Source organism: Falco punctatus (genome assembly GCF_963210335.1).
Source record: "Falco punctatus genome assembly, chromosome: 1".
Lineage (NCBI taxonomy): Eukaryota > Metazoa > Chordata > Aves > Falconiformes > Falconidae > Falco > Falco punctatus.
In genome coordinates, this window is record NC_137580.1 from 4,503,039 (window position 1) to 4,522,129 (window position 19,091).

Sequence of the window (19,091 nt, forward strand, 5' to 3'; positions counted from 1 at the left end):
CTGCTGGCCACCCATGGGCAACACAGCCACTGCTGCTGCTGGCCACCCATGGGCAACACAGCCACTGCTGCTGCTGGCCGCCCATGGGCAACACAGCCAGGGGCTGCTGCTGGCCACCCATGGGCAACACAGCCACTGCTGCTGCTGGCCACCCATGGGCAACACAGCCAGGGGCTGCTGCTGGCCACCCATGGGCAACAGAGCCACTGCTGCTGCTGGCCACACATGGGCAACACAGCCACTGCTGCTGCTGGCCACCCATGGGCAACACAGCCACTGCTGCTGCTGGCCGCCCGTGGGCAACACAGCCACTGCTGCTGCTGGCCACCCATGGGCAACACAGCCAGGGGCTGCTGCTGGCCACCCATGGGCAACACAGCCACTGCTGCTGCTGGCCGCCCATGGGCAACACAGCCACTGCTGCTGCTGGCCACCCATGGGCAACACAGCCACTGCTCCTGCTGGCCGCCCATGGGCAACACAGCCACTGCTGCTGCCGGCCACCCATGGGCAACACAGCCACTGCTGCTGCCGGCCACCCATGGGCAACACAGCCACTGCTGCTGCTGGCCACCCATGGGCAACACAGCCACTGCTGCTGCTGGCCACCCATGGGCAACACAGCCACTGCTGCTGCTGGCCGCCCATGGGCAACACAGCCACTGCTGCTGCTGGCCGCCCATGGGCAGCACAGCCACTGCTGCTGCTGGCCACCCATGGGCAACACAGCCAGGGGCTGCTGCTGGCCACCCATGGGCAGCACAGCCACTGCTGCTGCTGGCCACCCATGGGCAAAACAGCCAGGGGCTGCTGCTGGCCACCCATGGGCAGCACAGCCACTGCTGCTGCTGGCCACCTATGGGCAACACAGCCAGGGGCTGCTGAAGGCCACCTATGAGCAACACAGCCAGGGGCTGCTGCTGGCCACCCATGGGCAGCACAGCCACTGCTGCTGCTCGCCACCTATGGCCAACACAGCCAGGGGCTGCTGCTGGCCACCCATGGGCAACACAGCCACTGCTGCTGCTTGCCACATATGGGCAACACAGCCACTGCTGCTGCTGGCCACCCATGGGCAACACAGCCACTGCTGCTGCTGGCCGCCTATGGGCAACACAGCCAGGGGCTGCTGCTGGCCACCTATGGGCAACACAGCCACTGCTGCTGCTGGCCACCCGTGGGCAACTCAGGCACTGCTGCTGCTGGCCACCCATGGGCAACACAGCCAGGGGCTGCTGCTGGCAAACCATGGGCAACACAGCCACTGCTGCTGCTGGCCACCCATGGGCAACACAGCCACTGCTGCTGCTGGCCACCCGTGGGCAACTCAGGCACTGCTGCTGCTGGCCACCCATGGGCAACACAGCCACTGCTGCTGCTGGCCACCCATGGGCAACACAGCCAGGGGCTGCTGCTGGCCACCTATGGGCAACACAGCCACTGCTGCTGCTGGCCACCCATGGGCAACACAGCCACTGCTGCTGCTGGCCACCCATGGGCAACATAGCCACTGCTGCTGCTGGCCGCCCATGGGCAACACAGCCAGGGGCTGCTGCTGGCCACCTATGGGCAACACAGCCACTGCTGCTGCTGGCCACCCATGGGCAACACAGCCACTGCTGCTGCTGGCCGCCCATGGGCAACACAGCCACTGCTGCTGCTGGCCACCCATGGGCAACATAGCCACTGCTGCTGCTGGCCGCCCATGGGCAACACAGCCAGGGGCTGCTGCTGGCCACCTATGGGCAACACAGCCACTGCTGCTGCTGGCCACCTATGCGCAACACAGCCACTGCTGCTGCTGGCCACCCATGGGCAACACAGCCACTGCTGCTGCTGGCCACCCATGGGCAACACAGCCACTGCTGCTGCTGGCCACCCATGGGCAACACAGCCAGGGGCTTCTACTGGCCACCTATGGGCTACACAGCCAGGGGCTGCTGCTGGCCACCCATGGGCAACACAGCCACTGCTGCTGCTGGCCACCCATGGGCAACACAGCCACTGCTGCTGCTGGCCACCTATGGGCAACACAGCCACTGCTGCTGCTGGCCACCCGTGGGCAACACAGCCAGGGGCTGCTGCTGGCCACCCATGGGCAACACAGCCACTGCTGCTGCTGGCCACCTATGGGCAACACAGCCACTGCTGCTGCTGGCCGCCCATGGGCAACACAGCCACTGCTGCTGCTGGCCACCTATGGGCAACACCGCCACTGCTACTGCTGGCCACCCATGGGCAACACAGCCACTGCTGCTGCTGGCCACCTATGGGCAACACAGCCACTGCTGCTGCTGGCCGCCCATGGGCAACACAGCCAGGGGCCAGGCTTCGTGAGGCAGTTCTTTTTCACTGCCTGTGTTGCGTTTAGCTTGTCTCATAGAGCAAAAATAGCCGTGTGCTTCCTGCTCTAAATGAGATCCCGGCCAGACCGACTGGCACAAGTCCCTATCGACCCCCAAGAGTTGCCCTCCGCGCCATCAGCAGAGCTCTGCTCAGGCTGCACTGCAGGAGGTAAGGCTGGGTAAGAACTTATAGGTCAGGGAACCCAGCATTTTGAATCGATAACTTAACCAAAAAGCACACGTCCTAGTTCCCCACTGGCAGGCAATTGCTCCCTTTAGCACACAGATGAAAAAGAAAAAGAAGCGAGGTCTCTAGTGCTACTGATAAATTCTCAACTAAATCATGATTTCGACCCATATATTCTCTTTCTCAATTATTCATATGCTATAGCGTTTGCCAGTAATCTGCCAGTTGCTGTTTTGAAAGGAGGGTGACTTGCTTATTATTAAAAGGTGGTATTTCAAATGCAGCAATGCTTTTATTTAAGGAATAAATCTATCAATACGCTTCTTCAAAGCAAGGTATGTCAATTTATAAAGAATTGGGAAAGAACTAACTTAAGTGATAATAGAAATGCCTAAAATAGCATGCTTGGATTGCATTAACTGTATTTTTAGAGATGTATCAGCTGGTGCCCGCACCAGGGACAGTCCGTACGGTCACCTGGGGTAAATCCCGAGACCTCGTGCATCAGGCCCGGTTCCACAGCACAGAATTGCATGCATCCGATCACACACAAAGTTCATTTTTGGCAAGCCGATTAGCAAAAAGAAAAGGCGAGTGGGAAACCTCAGCTGACGGCGACGGTCACTAGAGGGCAGCAGCCAACCCCGAATCTTCCCAGTATCCACCAGCGCCGCGAAGGCTCCCACGGGAGGCAGGAGCGGAGCAGCCTCCCCAGTAAAGATGCTGATGTGATGGAAGGTGAAAAAAACACTTTCCCGTTCGATACCAGTGTTAACACTCCTCGACATTAAGCTATTTTTTAAAAGTTTCTGGTGACAAGCAATACAGGCAATGCTGGTTCTTTATCTCATGGTGCCTGCCTTTAGCATCACAGAGGCTGTGGAACAATCGGGATGTTTCTGCCTTGCAAATGCCAGGAGCAAACTGTGGGACTAATTTTCCATTCCCTCCTATCTGGCCAGCCACATATCATGGGGCACGGTGATGACAGTCCAATCTGCATTTTATATCAATCTTCATATATATATATAGGATAACAGTGCAGAAATCAGTACTTTTTATATCAAGGCCATATACATAATTGCTTCAGCAAAACAGTTGAACAGACTACGTGATTCCAATGCTTGGCACTGACAAAATTCCCAAGTCTCCTTTCCAGCACTGGCACTTTCATGCTTCGTTTTCCCTATGCCATCCCCAAACACAATTTATTAAAAAAAGCAGCAGCAACTAATGTCCAAAGCTTCATGCCAGGCTGAGTGCCCAGCCCTACCTGTGCCGTCAAGGGGCTGGGGTATGAACTTGAAGGAACAACAGACCTGAGGCCACGCATGAGATTGCTACACACTCTCACCACCTGGCATGTAGAATAACCTTCCATCAAATGGTCCGTGAGGATAGACATGGCATTAAAGCCAGAGGGGACACGGGTACTTTTTCCTGGTCTGGTATAGTTAGTTTCAACAATGATCCAGATGAAATGAAAAGTGGTGGCACCAAATCTAGCCCAGATACTCTTTCTAGTGTTCCGAAAATCATCCTGGTTTCACTGAGCACACCTAACAGTGTTTGGTGGTTTATACTTCTGCTTCAGGATTCACGGATTTCATAAAAATCACTTTTCTATTCTAATGGTTATGAGGATTGCTTGAAAACCCGAGCTATAAAGGCTGGAGAAGGAAAAGCCAACAACAGAACACCATAGGAATAACCCACCTTCTGATGGCTTATTGTTATTTCTGACAATTTTAGGGTCCTGACTTTGCACGTAACAGTTTGGGGGCTTGGGTCATGACTTATGAATGCCGGGGTTTCAATATACTCTTAACTTTACCTGTAAGGGGGGCCTTATTGGAGAAATATTTGGTCACCATCTGATACCCCTGTGTTGGATCTACCCAGTTTTCACAGAAAAGGTTGGCCCTACAAGGCTGAACCAGAGCTCCGTTATCCTCTCTCTGACATTAGGTAGTGGTGCGCTAGGGAAGAATCAAAGAACAGGGCAAGCAGGGGATGATGATCACCCAAAATTCTCTGACAACTTTTAAAGGAGGTCTTTGTATTTAATAGTCATGTTTTGCCTGTGTAGCAGAAGATGTGCAAGAAGTGGTTATTTTAAAGCCAGGACATGCAATCTGATTTCCCACTTATTTTTGAGAAATTTGTGGGATTTTCACATGTTATCATAACTTCTGGGATGGCCTTTGGGCCACGAGTTCACAAACAGGAGAGGGCTCTTGGCAGTGCTCAAAGACAAAGACATTTCCTTGAAGAAAGACAACCTAAACTTGCCAGAAGCAAGACACTTTTCGACGCTCAGCCAGAAAGGCAGGACTTTCACAGAACAAAAACTCTGATAGCAATGGGAAGCCTTTAGCTTTTGTAACACCGCTTTTCCCGGCAGTGAGCAGAACGGTGCCTCTCAGCTGCATGTGCCAGACCTCCCTTTCTGGTTGCATCCATCTCTTCTGCCTTTGAATAAATGAGACATGCAAGACACCAGATGACTCAAAGCTGCTACAGGATTCCGAAAAACAAGAGGTGGCATAGCCTTCAGCAACAAGGACCACTCAGCACCCAAGAAAAAGAGCCAACAGGAAGGCCAGCCAGCCAGCCAGCAGTGATGGAGCTGCAAAAGGCAACTGGCTGGGGCTACAGGTCCTTGCCTAGAAGACACAACAGTCTCTGCAGGAACCCCAAGGCATCAGTCCCTTTCCCTTTTTAATTTCACAGTGTAAACTCCGCACTGGCTGCCTTCTCAAAGTCTCTAAGATCTTACATTCATACTGCTTGCCGTTAGCTGACATGGGATAAATCCCACAAAAGCCAGCCGCTGGTCTAACGTGCAATATCTTGCTGTTTCTACAGAGAAAGGGGAATGGAGGGACGGTTCCCATCACCTGGCCTCTCCTTCTGCATTTGTGCCACAACCGTTACAAGCCCCACATTTAAACTTGAGCACAGCCTGTCCATAACGCAGTCCCAACATGCTAAATCTCTCAGAATTACCAACAAGGACACATTTCAGAAATAATTCTCAGGATGCCAATGTAACAGGGAGTAGCGTTTGGTCCACTCAATCTCTGGGAAGTCTGAGCAAAGCTGGACTGACCCAAAGGTTATCGCTTTGCTGCAAAGAAGTCCTTAAAATTCCCAGTCCACACAAGAAGCTCACTACTGAGGGTTCATAATAATAGGATGCTTGAACTATGGCATTACTAAATTAGTAGGCTTTGACGAGTCCATGAAACTCTCACAGGGGTCCCCTTTTCCACTTCAGCTAGAAAAAAAGTCATGGCTAGGAGTTACAAAGGACTCTAGAGGGAATTAAGCTCTGAAGTCCTATTGAATTAGCATTGTTTACAAAGCAGTCATAAGTATAATAGATGGTAACGAGTCTTTAATGAGACAAGTTACAATGCAACACGTGGTGAAGTACAATAAACAAAAAGGCTGTGCTTCCCTCCCATTTATTCTGCTTGACACAGGTGTAGAAGCCCTGAATCTTAAATAAATCACATACTATTGAAAATCGAGTAAAAGAGCCAAATCTCCTCTGTAATTTAAAAAAATTGCTGAATCTGCTCTGTGATTTTAAAAAAATAAAAATACATTTCTTTTCTACCAAACCACACTGGACTGAATTAGGCCAGGACTAATTAAATGACACAGGCAGCTCAGAGAATTACAGAATGACAGGCTAGCTGATGTTGGCAGGCACACCTGGAGGTCATCTGGTCTAACCCACCTGCTCAAGCATGGCCACTCAGCACCAGTCACCCAGGTCCATGTCCAGGCAGCTTGTGAATATCTCCAAGGACGGAGACCCCATAGCATCATTGGGCAACGTATTCCCAGGGACTGACCACCCGCACAGCAGAATTATTTTTTTTCCTTCTTTAGACAGAAATTCCTGCGCTTGTGCCCATTGCCTCTGGTCCTGTTGCTGGACACCACTGAAAAGACCCTGGTTCCAACTTCTTTAGACCCTTCCTTCAGCTACTTGCACACATTGCTAAGCTTCCCCCTGAGCCTTCCCTTTTCCAGGCTGAACAGCCCCAGCTCCCTCAGCCCCTCCTCGTATGTGAGGTGCTGCGGTCCCTTCATCATCCTTGTGGTCCTTGGCTGGGCTCTCTCCAGTATGTCCATCTCTGTCTTGTAGCAGGGAGCCCAGAACTGGACCTAGCACTCCAGGTGTGGGGACCCCTCAGTGCTGAGTAGAGGGGAAGGATCACCTCCCTCCACCTGCTGGCAACAGTCCTCCGAATGCAGCCCAGGACCCCTGTAGCCTTCTTTGCTGCAAGGGCACATCCCTGGCTCATGGTCAACTTGGTGTCCACCAGGACTCCCGGGACATTTTCTGCAAAGCTGCTTTCCAGCCGATCGTCCCCCAGCACATACTGGTGCCTGGCGTTGTTCCTCTCCAGGTGCAGGACTTTGCACTTCCCTTCAATGAACTTCACGAGGTTCTTGACAGCCCATTTCTCCAGCCTGTGGAGATCAGTCTGGATGGCAGCACAACCCTCTGATGTATCAGCTACTCCTCACAGTGGTGTGTTATTTGCAAACTTGCTGTGGGTACGCGCTTGCCCCACCATCCAGGTCATTAATGAAGATGTTAAATAAGACCAGACCCAGTAATGACCCCCAGGTATCCCACGGTTTCTGGATACTAGACTTCGTGCCACTAACTGTCCCCCTCTGAGCCTGGCAATTCAGCCAGTTTTCAATCCACCTCACTGTCTGCTCGCCCAGCCCACACGTCACCGGCTTCTCTACAAGGACGTTACAGGAGACAATGTCAAAAGCCAGAGAGACAACATCCACTGCTATTCCCTCACCCACCGAGCCAGTAATTTCGTCGTGGTTATCAAGGGGATCAAGCACGACTTCCCCTCCGTGAAGCCATGCTGAGGGAAAGCTTTTACTGTTTTTAGTTTTTAGTTTTCACTAAGACTGGAGAGGAGGAGGGGTAGACATTTCATCAGAATTATACACCTCATTGCAGAAAGAGCCCTTGTACTTTCTGAACCAAATCTTTCAGCTTTTATTCACACCAGGCAGCCACCAAGTCTAGCTGTTTAGCTATTTAGACCACCCCAGTCACAAGCAATCTAAGGTACACCTCACCAAAGAGTCAAGGCTACCTAAATCCCACTGAAATCAATTTTAGCATTCAGTTCTCATTTTGACAGGCTGTCACTTAAAGAGCAAGGCACTTTGCTGACGTGGCTGAGAAGACAGCTGTCATCAGGAAACCTGCAAACATCTCCCCATTGCTTGAAGGGACTCACCTTGTGCAAACACACGGCGCACGGTCTCAAGTTTTGCCATGTTTATAGAAACATTTGACAGGTAAAAGCTGTGTCAGGTCTTCTGTCGATGTAAATCGGCCTCTGTAAAGGCGTGTAACAGTTATAACTACATCTGGCTTTAATCAGTGAAGCATATTTTCCTATATAATTCTGTATACATTAGCTATACTACATATAAGCCGAAAATGTTATGTGTAACAAAAGGTCAACAAGGGAGATACTACAAATTACAGCAACATATGAGAGTGAATGACTCTGAAATAATCCATACTCTGTTCCTCTTGAAGCCCTGGTTTCTGTAGGTGCCATGTCACAGTTCTCTTTCCTAACTTTTTTTGTTACAGGGGATACCCTGTGGGATTGCTCAGTGCTGTCAGACAGACTGCCAAACAGGACTGCTCCAGTAAGAGTGTGGTCCTTCCACTGGGACAGAAGAGGAAGTCACAGAGGCAGATGATAGCTGGAAGCAACAGTAGCATCAAGGTAAGAGGTACCCCTGCAGCTGGGGAACAGGGTGAAGACCAAGCAGCCCCAGACCTGGAGGCCATGAGCATCAGGAGCTATGAAAAGACAGGAAACTCCTATTCCAGACTTGCTTGCCCAGGCTAACCTCATGGAGAGGGCAAGAGTAAACAAACTCAACGGCAAAGGCTGGTACAGCATCAGGAGGCATCACAGGTATGGCTGAGGTTTAAACTACTAAATGAAATGCTTTGTCTCATGGTTCAGATCACAGCTTCTTGGCCCATCAAGGACTGCCAAGCAATAAAGCCACCTCCTCCTCCAAGTAGGACCTGTTGCACCTTTTGCATTCTCCCACTTCCTACCCGCCATGAGATGGGCCAGGAGCACCACCGCCCTCCCGCATCCCGCACCAGGCCCTTCAGCGCCAGCCTTCGGAGCGCCCACCCAGGCCAGCGGGCAGCGGGCCAAATGCAGCCCCAGCCACGCCGCGACACTTGGCTCCCTGCGCTCCATCCACCAGCGGCAGGGATCCCACTTCTGCCCAACGCTCTGCATTCGGCTTCTTGCGTGCACGCAGGGCCAGCGATTCGCAAGCCTGATAGCCACCCCTTCACCTGCTGGGTGAGGTGACTGCACGTAACCCCAAGGTTACATAGGAGTCAAAAATGAAAACAGGAGGGAAGAAAAGGCGGGGAGACGATGGGATTTGGTAAAAAGGCAAAAACAGATGCCACTTCAGTGCAGTCTGAGACCTCCCAAAGGACCCCTGCCCCTCGGCAGGCAGAGGGCGGCAGCGCCGGTACCCACAGGACAAGAGCCAAACGGCACCGGGATGCGACAAACTGCCCACGAACTGCCCGCCCGCCCGCCGCCACCGCTCCCATCCCGCAGGCACCCCCCCGTCCCGCTGCCACCGCTCCCGTCCCGCCGCCGCCCGCTCCGTCCCGCAGCACCGGGGCGCCGGGCCCGGGCGCTTCCCCGGGGCGCAGCCCCACCGGGCGGGGACCCCCAGGCTGGCCGCGGGGTGAGCGGCGGCGGGGGCGGCGGGGCGCTCATCCCCGCTCCGCGCGTACCGGGCCGGGGGATTTACACCCCCGTAATTGACACCGGCGGTGGGAGCTGGCGACGCGGGTGTCCGCCTTGGGTTGCCACAGAGCCGGGGACTCGGTTCCCGCGGGGGAGCCAGCAGGCGCTCACGGGGGACTTAACACCTATATATATATATATATAAAAGAAGCCTCCGCCTGGCTTCCCTATGGGGGTGCAAGTGTGGCCGCGGCCGTGCTGGGGGAAGCCCCTCGGGCTCCAGCCCTCGAGGGACGAGGCGGCGGCACAGGCGAGGTCCCCGCTGCCGCCCGGCCCCGCCGCCGCCCCGCGTCCCCCCGTCGCCGCCCCGGCTCGCCCCGGCCGGGCTGCCCGGACCGCGGGGGCCGCAACGCGGGAGCAGCCAGCGAGAAAATAAACAACTTCCCTCGTGTAAAACGTTGCCTCGCAGGTGCCTGCAGCTGGCGGTTAACACAGGCTGTAAGAGGATCAACTCCATCTCCGCCAGTGGAGCAAAAGAGAAGGAAAAAAAATAAAAGCCCCCGCATTTGCTATTCAGAGTTTAGTTAATTTGGATGATAACGGTTAGTGTTTAATCCCATTGTACGAGAATGAATATACCGAAACCTACAAGGGTCCTGGAAGAATAATGCGGCCGGCAGCACCGCACGCAGGGGCGCCCGGGCGGGCAGCCGGCCCGGCCCGCCCCACCGGCCGGGGGAGACGCGCCCCGGGGCCGCCGCCGCCGTCGCCTCCTCCCGCAGAGCCGCTCCGCGCCCCCGGCCGGCCCGGGGAGAGTGCGGGACGGCTGCGGGCCGGCGGGGCGAGACCCGGCGCCGCGCCTTGCCCCCGGCCGCTTCTCCGGGGAGGCGAACGGGCGAGAGCGGCGGTGCCGCCCGCCCAGCACCCCGGGGGGAGACGGGGCGGGGGTGGCTGTCGCCGTGTGACCCACACCGGTAGGCGGGGGGCAAGCCGCGGGGCACGGGAGCAGCCGCGGGGGCTCCCGAGCGAGCACCTCCCCGGGCCGACGCGGCCGGAATAAACGCCGTTTCCACGGCACGGCCCGCGGCTCGGCCGCGCAGCACCAGGCGCCGGGCGGTCCCCCCGCCCCGCCGGCCGCCCTCGGGTTTTCCCTCCCCCCGGGAGGCGGCGGAGCCCCGCGGCAGCGCCGGGGCCGGGCGGGGGGAGGCGGCCGGGCGGACCCCCGGCCCGGGGCCGGCCCCGGAGGCGCACCGCCGACCGTGGAGAGAGCCCGGGGGGGCCCTTGCCCGCCGCCGCGCCGTCGGGGGGGGTGGGTGGGCGGCGGGCGGCGGCGGCGGGCGGCCCCCCCGGCGCGGCGGGGCGGCCCCGGCGGGGGCGGTGCGGGGCGGTGCGGAGCGGTGCGGGGCGGGCCGGGGGCTCGGTGCGCTCGCCAGGCGAGGAGCGCGGCTGCCCGGGCGGAGGGCCGCGGAGAGGAAAGCTAACAATGCTGTGAAAATATGTTTGCAGAAAATAGACAATTGTTGGATTAAACGTATTCAAGTATGAAATAATGCCTTTTTGTGTAAAAAACCTCAGCAATGTGAGCGTACAAAAGTTCCCCTGTGGCAGTTACTTGCTCCCTTTGTGAGCTTTGCGCTCCGGCGTCTCCACTTGGCGCGTTTAACTCGGAGCCCCCCTTTAAACGCGATTGTTTCTTTCTTTTTAATGACATTTACCGGATCAAAACATGCTGTTAATTCGATCAGAAAGCTTTACCCTCCTTAACAATGCCACAATAATTTCTCCTGAAGTTTGTTAAATTGACCAAAATTAGGCAAATGAATAGGGGGTCTGTCGGCGATCCCTCTCGCAGGTGACACCGAATAATGCACTCTCGGACCAGCTGCGATCCCCTCTTTATTTGCCCCTCTTTTCTTTGACCCGCATTATTAAAATTTAGGCCCAATGAAACTATTCATACTTTTCAATGGGACATTTTCCTATAGGATAATAGGCTACAAATTGAGCCTCTCCAAAGGAGAGGGGGGGAGCAGGGGGGGTAAAACAACAACGCACAGACGCGCACATCACACAAAAAAGGAGCGTCGTGTGCCAAAGGCTGGCGAGAGCCTCCCCGGGCCGGGGAAAAAAAAAAAAAAAAAAAAAAAAAAAAAAAAAAAAAGAGGGGGGGGAAGAATATCGTGTGCCAGCCCCCCGGTCCCACACCTGCCGGGGTGTCCCCGGCGCATAAAGCGGTGTAAACAAAAAAAGCCTCGCTGCCATCTCTTATAAAGATGGACGTGTCACCAAGTCGTGTGAGAAAAGCCTGAGAACAAACGGGGCCACTCCGTCTCCAAGGGTTCTCCCTTGAACTGGGCGGAACAGCCTATTAAGGGCTTACTTAATTACTTTAATGACTCTGGACAGGCTTTAAAATGCAGTCAGCGCCGGGGCTAAGGGGAGGGGTGGGGGGTGCCGGGGATTTGCAGGCAGGCGGCGGGGATGGGGCCGGTGGATGCGGCGAGCGGGGCGCAGGGCGCGGTACCGCGCCCTGCGCCCCGCTCGCCGCATCCACCGGCCCCATCCCCGCCGCTATTGTGGGGACCGTCACGTGTGTCCCCGAGGTCCACGTGGGGCGACACAGCTGGGCCGCCCCCGGCTGCGAGGGGGGGGTGGGTGGGGGGGGAAGAAGAAGAAGAGAAGGAGAAAAAAAACCCACAACCCACCCACCAACCCCCTCATCCCTCTCTCGCCGCCTTCCACCCTGATCTTTAATGCATACATTCCCCCGGCGCCGCTCGCCCCTAATCCTATGGGATCAGCGGGCCCGTGGAGGCCCCCCGGGGTCCCCCCCAAGAAGTGATGGCTTTATAAGGGGCCCAGAGAGAGCGGGGATGCAGTGCCCACCATGGCCTCCAAGCTCAAGGAGCGGAGGGTGAGTCGCCGCCTGCCTTGCGCGCACGGCTCTTCGGAGCCTCACGGCGGACCCGGCTTTCTCACCGCCTTTCCCTTCGAAAAGCCCCCTCCTCCCCCCCAAAAAAACAACAACCAACCACACACCCTCCCTCCAAAACAAGCCTGCCCTACCGGGGCCGCCCGCGCAGACGGGGAGCCCCCGGGGTGGCGCGGAGGGGACCCGCCGCCGGAGCATCCTTCCCCGGGGCCGCGTCGCGCCTGGCGCGGGGTCGCGCCCGGCTGCCCTGGAGGGGTCGGGGCCGAGGAGCAGCTGCCCTGAGGAGGCCGGACCCGGCTGCTTTCCCCCCTCTAACGCGCCCCGTCTGTTTTGCAGAGGACGCCGGTGTCTCACAAAGTGATTGAGAAGCGGAGGAGGGACCGCATCAACCGCTGCCTCACCGAGCTGGGGAAGACGGTGCCCATGGCTTTGGCCAAGCAGGTAGGCGCGGGGGGGTGGGGGGGTGGGGGGCAGCCTCTGCTCCCTTCACCCCGATGCGGAGCGACGCCCCCACACACACTTCGGGGGGCGGCCCGGTGGAGCGCAGGGGAGAGGTGACGCCCGTGTCCCCCGCCCGTTGCAGAGCTCGGGGAAACTGGAGAAAGCGGAGATCCTGGAGATGACGGTGCAGTACCTGCGGGCCCTACACTCGGCGGACTTCCCCCGCGGCCGGGAGAAGGGTAGGTGGGCGGGCGCGGGCCCCACGGCCCCCCGCTGGGACACCCGCGGCGTGGGGGCGGCCCCGGCCCCAGCCTGGCCCCCGAGGGGCTCAGCTCCACCGCCCCTTCCTTTCCAGCAGAGCTGCTCTCCGAGTTCGCCAACTACTTCCACTACGGCTACCACGAGTGCATGAAGAACCTGGTCCACTACCTGACGACGGTGGAGAGGATGGAGACCAAAGACACCAAGTACGCCCGCATCCTGGCCTTCCTCCAGTCCAAAGCGCGCTTCGTCACGGAGCCGCTCTTCACCTCCCTGGGCTCCCTCCCGGAGCCGGACTTTTCCTACCAGCTGCACCCCGGGCCCGAGTGCCCCGGGCACGGCCACAGCCCCGGCGACGCCGCCGTGCTCCAGCCGCCCTCTGGGGGGCCCTTTCCCTGGCACGGCGCCGGCCGCAGCCCCCCCCTGCCCTACCACCTCCCGAACGCCGCCGTGCCCCTCGCCAGCCCCGGCCAGCAGCGCAGCACCTTCCTCTCCTCCGTGCAGGGGCTGGACCGCCACTACCTCAACCTGCTCGGCCATTCCCACCCCAACGCCTTCGGGCTGCCCCCGGGCCAGCACCCGTCCATGCTATAGAGACTCGCCCCCGCCGGAAAGATCCTATTTATGACCGCGGACACTACGAGTTACGCCCGGGGATGTTGCCGGGGGGAGGGCAGGGAGATGCGCGGGGGTCGCGGAGCGCTCGCCCCGGGGCCCGGCTCTGTCCCCGCCCGCCCCCTCGGGGGCCTGGGGCCGCCCCCGCCCGCTCCTCCTCCCGCCTCCGGGTGCGGCGCCTGTACGAGCGATCCCTTGGAATAAATGTTTATACCCGCCGCCCCTTCTTGTTTCCGGGAGCGAGCTGCCTCGGGCGGCGTGGGGGGGTCCCCAACCCACCCACCCGGGTGGGGAGACACCCCCCCCACCCCCGAGCGAAACGTGGTCGGCGAGGCCCGGGGAGGCTGCTGCACGCACCGCCCGTTAGCCGGCGCGGCGGGGGCGGGGGGTGGGGTGGTCCGTGCCGCCGGGCCCCGGGGAGAGCCGTCGGAGGGGCGAGGGCCCGGGGATGCCTCCCACGCTTCTGGGGGGCCGCGTCCGAAAGGCACTGGCACCTCCCGCGTGTTTTGCCGGCGAATTTCCCCGCGGTGCAGCTTGCTCGGAGGAGGAGAAGGAGGAGGAGGAAGGCGCAGGACGGGGCGGAGAGGGGAGGCGGCCGCTGCGGAGGTGCGGAGCGCCGGGAATAACGCAAATCCAAGCAAATCCAAGCTCCTGAGAGCGGGTCCCTCAGGACCGGCTGCCGTGGCCGGCCTCCCTCCCGCCGTGCCTAACGGGGCCGTCTCGGTCCCACCGGAACCACGCGCCCCCGTGTACCCCCGCAGCCTCGGGCAGGGGGACCCCAACCCCCCCCCTCATCCGGCGTCCCGGGTGTGCCCAGCGGGTCTGGAGCCGCCCAAGGGTAAATTAACTTATTCCAGTTGGGTGGGGAGGCTTTGAGGAGATTTGACCCGGGTTGTTTGCCCAGGTCACGGAATGGGCTGACCCACAATTTGTAAACCAGCCCCGCGCTTTATCTGGAGACGGACAAAAAGATCTTCATTACAATGAGTAAAAAGTAGAATGTGTATCTTCCATTTAACCTGTAAATACAGGAAAAGCTGCTATTTCAGATTAGCTGGGAAAAGGTCACCCGGCGGGATAACGCGATGAGTCAGTCGGAGAAGGGAGAGAACCCCTCATTTCCTCGGGACACCTTCAGGATGGTAAATCCATCGGGAATCCCTCCCTTGCTCAGCGTGCACAGCGCAATAAGGGATCAGCCAAACGCATTCACCAGCAGCAGAGTGGCCCCCGGTGCCTATTATGAAAGCCCATCTCCTACAACCGTTTTCACCCCCACTGGGTGCAGAATATGGAGAAAACGCGACACGATTTTTGTTGTTCTGTGAGCGTTAAGCTCTTGTGAACCCCTTTGGGCGCTGAAGCACTAATCATATAGCATTTTCCTGGAAATATAAGTTATTAATATATTCAGCATTTCGGTCCCTGTTAACCAAATTAAACAAAACTTTCCTTTGCTAAGTAGATTTTCTCTCTGGGATTAGCAGAGGGCCACCACGGTCAAAACTGGGGTCATTTACATATAATTTTGCAAACTCGCACTGGTCCATGACAGTCTTTGTATCGCCAATGTTGTTGCTATTCTGGATTTTTTTCTTTCCCCTTTTCATTTTCATTTAGCTGTGGAGGATAAACCCCTCTGTGGCTTTACAATGACTTTAGGATAAAAGTCTCCCCCCTCCGCCCGTGCAGGGCTCTGAGCTTGCCCCCCAGCCCTGCAGACCCCAGCCTTCGCCCCCCAAATTATTTTGGCATCTGCTAAAACCTGGCATTACTGCACAGCTCCCATGGCACTCCGCAGGCTTCCTTCCCCCTACCTGGGTGCAGAGCGTGGCACATCCTCACAGGCACAGGGTTGCAGAGCTCCCTGGGGACAGGGAACCCCTGTGTTTTGACAGTGGTCCAACTCATTTGTGTTTATTTTATTTTACATTTCTGTGCCTGAAGGACAGAGATTTTTAGCTGTTTTTCTCCTGGGCTTACTTTAGTTCTGCCATGAGCATCACCTGCCAGGTCTGGTGGGAGCAGGTAGGAGATGGATGTCACCTGTGCTGGGCCAGTTAAAAGCCGTATCTGGTTCCAGATGGGGTGCCTATCTGGGCTGTCTGTGTACATCTTGCTACATGGTAGTGCCATTTACTGCTGTCTGGCAGCAGCTAGCACAGGAACAAACACAGGGGTTTTGTTCCTGAAAATAAACTACTTTAACTCCCAAAGCCCCCAAAATACTAGCTTCTCTGTTACACACCTGCTTGGCTAAAAATCTTAATGATGAATGACTTGCTGTTCAGAGGACTGTTCAGAACTCTTTTTTTTTTTTTTTCTTTTTTTTTTTTTTTCCTTCTCCTGGTTTTGCACCAGCACCTGGGGGCTTTGGTGGCAGTGCCACGCTGTGGAGTTTCCAGCTTTGCAGACACAGCTCATGCCACAGAGCACAGTCCCCAAGTACATGTCAACACAGTGATTTGGGGGGCAACTTATCAATCAGGTCACTCGCTGATGAGAAAAGAGTATTTTTATTTTACTTTGCATCAGTGACCTTGCTCACAACATCGGACCACAGTCACCACGTCTGTAGGGGCTGAGCCATGTGTTGGGAAGAAGCAGCTGGGGGCAGGGGAGGTTCCTCTGCTGAAGCCTCTTAATCACAGATGTGTTCCAATAGCAATACGCATGATAGCTGGCTTCTTAGTGGTATGGCTACGATCCCTTTCCAATGTACCAAAGATCCTGTAAGTCTTCCTGTCCCTCTGTTCTGTGGGATGTTGCTGCTGTTCCTCAGGGTCAAAGGTAGCCCAGGGTAGCCTGCACGACTTGACCAGGGTCATACCACAAGTGCTGAGGAGAGCAGAGGGTCTCAGGTGCCAGGGTTAATGACCACCCTGCCCAGCTCAGCATCTTGCCCTGCTAACATGTGCTCAGAGAGTTAAATAGTGCCTAGAAGCCCAGATGGGTGTTCTACCTTCATAAAGTGACTCAAGCATAACAGGAGACTTTCTGCTTGGCAGTGGCTCTTGGGAACAGCCTGCGTATCACCGCTGAAGCAGCTGCACGCTTGTCCAGCAACCCCTTCACAAAGGCAGTCTTTTGGAAGGAAACCCTCCAGCCAAGAGTTTCATATTCGCTGAGATGCAGCACCTTATCTCACAGATTTGCCTCCTGCCTTGCATGAGTCCATCCCCTCTCATATCACCACATTTATTTCTAGCAAACTTGCCCACAGATTGCGTAAAGGCTGTTTTAGGACAGTGTCATGGTTTAACCCTGGCCAGTGACTAAGCCCCGCGCACTCCCCCCTGGTGGGATGGGGAGAGGGCTGGAAGAGTAAAAGTGAGGAAACTCACGGGTTGAAATAAAGACAGTTTAATGGGTAAAGCAAAAGCCGCGTGTGCCAGCAAAGCAAAGCGAGGAATTCACTCCCCACGTCCCAGGGCAGCCAGGCTCCGTCACACGTAACGGTGACTTGGGAAGACAAGCGCCATAATGCCGAATGTCCCCTCTTTCCTTCTTCTTCCCCCAGCTTATATATACTCAGCATGACATCATATGGTATGGAATATCCCTTTGGATAGTTTGGGTCCACTGTCCTGGCTGTGTCCCCTCCCAGCTTCCCGTGCCCCCCCAGCCCTCTCGCTGGCGGGGCCTGAGAAACTGAGAAGTCCCTGACTTGGTATAAACATCACCTTGCAACAGCTAAAAACATCAGTGTGTTATCAGCCTTGTTCTCACACCAAATCCAAACCACAGCTCTGCGCCAGCTACTGAGACGAACATTAACTCTATCGCAGCTGAAACCAGGACAGAAAGGAACACTGGATTCTTTTGAAGAGAAAATGTGATTATGGAAGATGCACAAGAAAGGCATTTATACATATATATATATATATATATATATAAAAATAAGGTTACAGCTCTGATACCTACCCACATCCCATACTGCATGCAGAGTGGCATGTTAAAACAAACAGAACTCACTTTCAAAGGTAGGAGAGAGCAACGCTGAGAACAGTTGCATAAAATATCAAATGTGAGGAAAGAGGAGTAGTTTTGAAGAATCAAACTCAGAATATTAAATGCAGTTCAACTTAGATTGTTTTACATTCATCTTCAAGCTACAGCAATTGAAATGTGCCTTGTTTCATCATTAGTAATACAGTTAATTAGGCTGAAAAAAAAATGCTTTCGCTAACAAGAAATCTAAACTTTTGCAATATGCTCTGAAAAGTTTAAAGGCAATTTTTAATTACTTTAAGAATACAACATCTCAAAGCACATCTCTAGTCTACATGATGATTGTGTAATTTAAAAAAAAGGCTTTTTTTTTTTTTTTTAGGCTCTCTCTCTTTCCTCTTCCTCAACAGGGAATTTATGACAAGGTCTATGACTCAGTTGTTATGATTTTCGTGAACATTACGAAGGCAATTTTACCCCTGCTGCGGGCTTAACCCGGAGCACGTAGAAGGATTTACACCAGCTCACTTTGTGGTCCTTTATGTAGAGAGTATCTCAAGTCTCCTGCTAGCTTTGTGGAAACTAGGCAGCTCCTGAACTCTGAGCTCATCTCTGTCTCTTGTGAATTCCAGCACCAAAATTACACTTTCAGTCCTGTGAAGGGTGCAGGCATTTGGAGTAGGGTGCAGTCCAACTGAAACCCTGAAGACCAGGATTATGGCAGAAAGCGCTTTCACTCTGATTCAATAGCCTGTGCCACCATCTCCCACCCCTCAGTTCCTAGCCTGAGGCTTAGATGTTCTTCTAGGACGTTGGAGTCTTAGGGATGAAGTCTCTGAGGCTAAAAACTGGCTGTCCCTCTCCCTCTTTGCAAGTGCTTGCTCATAACCACTCTGTAACTTCTTAACACTTAAAGCAGCTTCTGTTGTCTATGAAGAAAATGCCATGCCCTGGTTCTCTGCAAGGAGAGATTAGATGGTAGCCCAGCTGGAGCTACTTGGATCTCAGGGTATCAAGCTGAAGGATACAACCAACCTGGAGTCGCAAGCACGAAGCTGTGGCAGGGTTTCAGTTGCTTTCTTCATGCCAGGCAGGAGCGGGGACTATGGCTTTCACACCTCCATTCTCCACCTCTGGAGGTACATGTGGCCTGTGTACCATGTGTATACTACTCTTTCTACATACATAGGAAGCCTATACAGGCCCTCTTCCATAGCACAGCTGGATTCAGTTTAGGTTTTCTTGGTATTTCCTAGTCTAGCTTGGTTGTTCTTTGCTTAAATGCGGCTTTGTTAGATCTTCATAACTTCCCATACGTACTACAGTAGCGCCATCCTAGGGGATGGATTCACAGAGATTAGCCTTTAAAGGTCAGTCTTTTATGACTAGGATATAGGATCAGTCGTCTTTTCTTTTTTTTCCAAAAACTAAAATGTCCTTTAACTTACCCTAGGGCAACCTCATGGCTTGATACAGACAGGTATTTGATACACCTGTACAACCTTACTACAACAGATGATGCCACTATACCTGGGAGTAAAAGTTAGGGTAGG

General features: G+C 55.3%; 1 protein-coding gene across 1 annotated transcript; it reads left to right on the forward strand.

Moving 5' to 3' along the window:
• The first annotated feature begins 11,490 nt into the window (after positions 1-11,490).
• HELT (helt bHLH transcription factor) lies at positions 11,491-19,089 on the forward strand. The gene is made up of 4 exons (XM_080396281.1): positions 11,491-12,252; positions 12,607-12,711; positions 12,854-12,950; positions 13,067-19,089. The coding sequence occupies exons 1-4, from the start codon at positions 12,226-12,228 to the stop codon at positions 13,564-13,566; spliced, it is 729 nt and encodes a 242-aa protein (XP_080252407.1). The 5' UTR covers positions 11,491-12,225; the 3' UTR covers positions 13,567-19,089.
• The last annotated feature ends 2 nt before the right edge of the window (positions 19,090-19,091 follow it).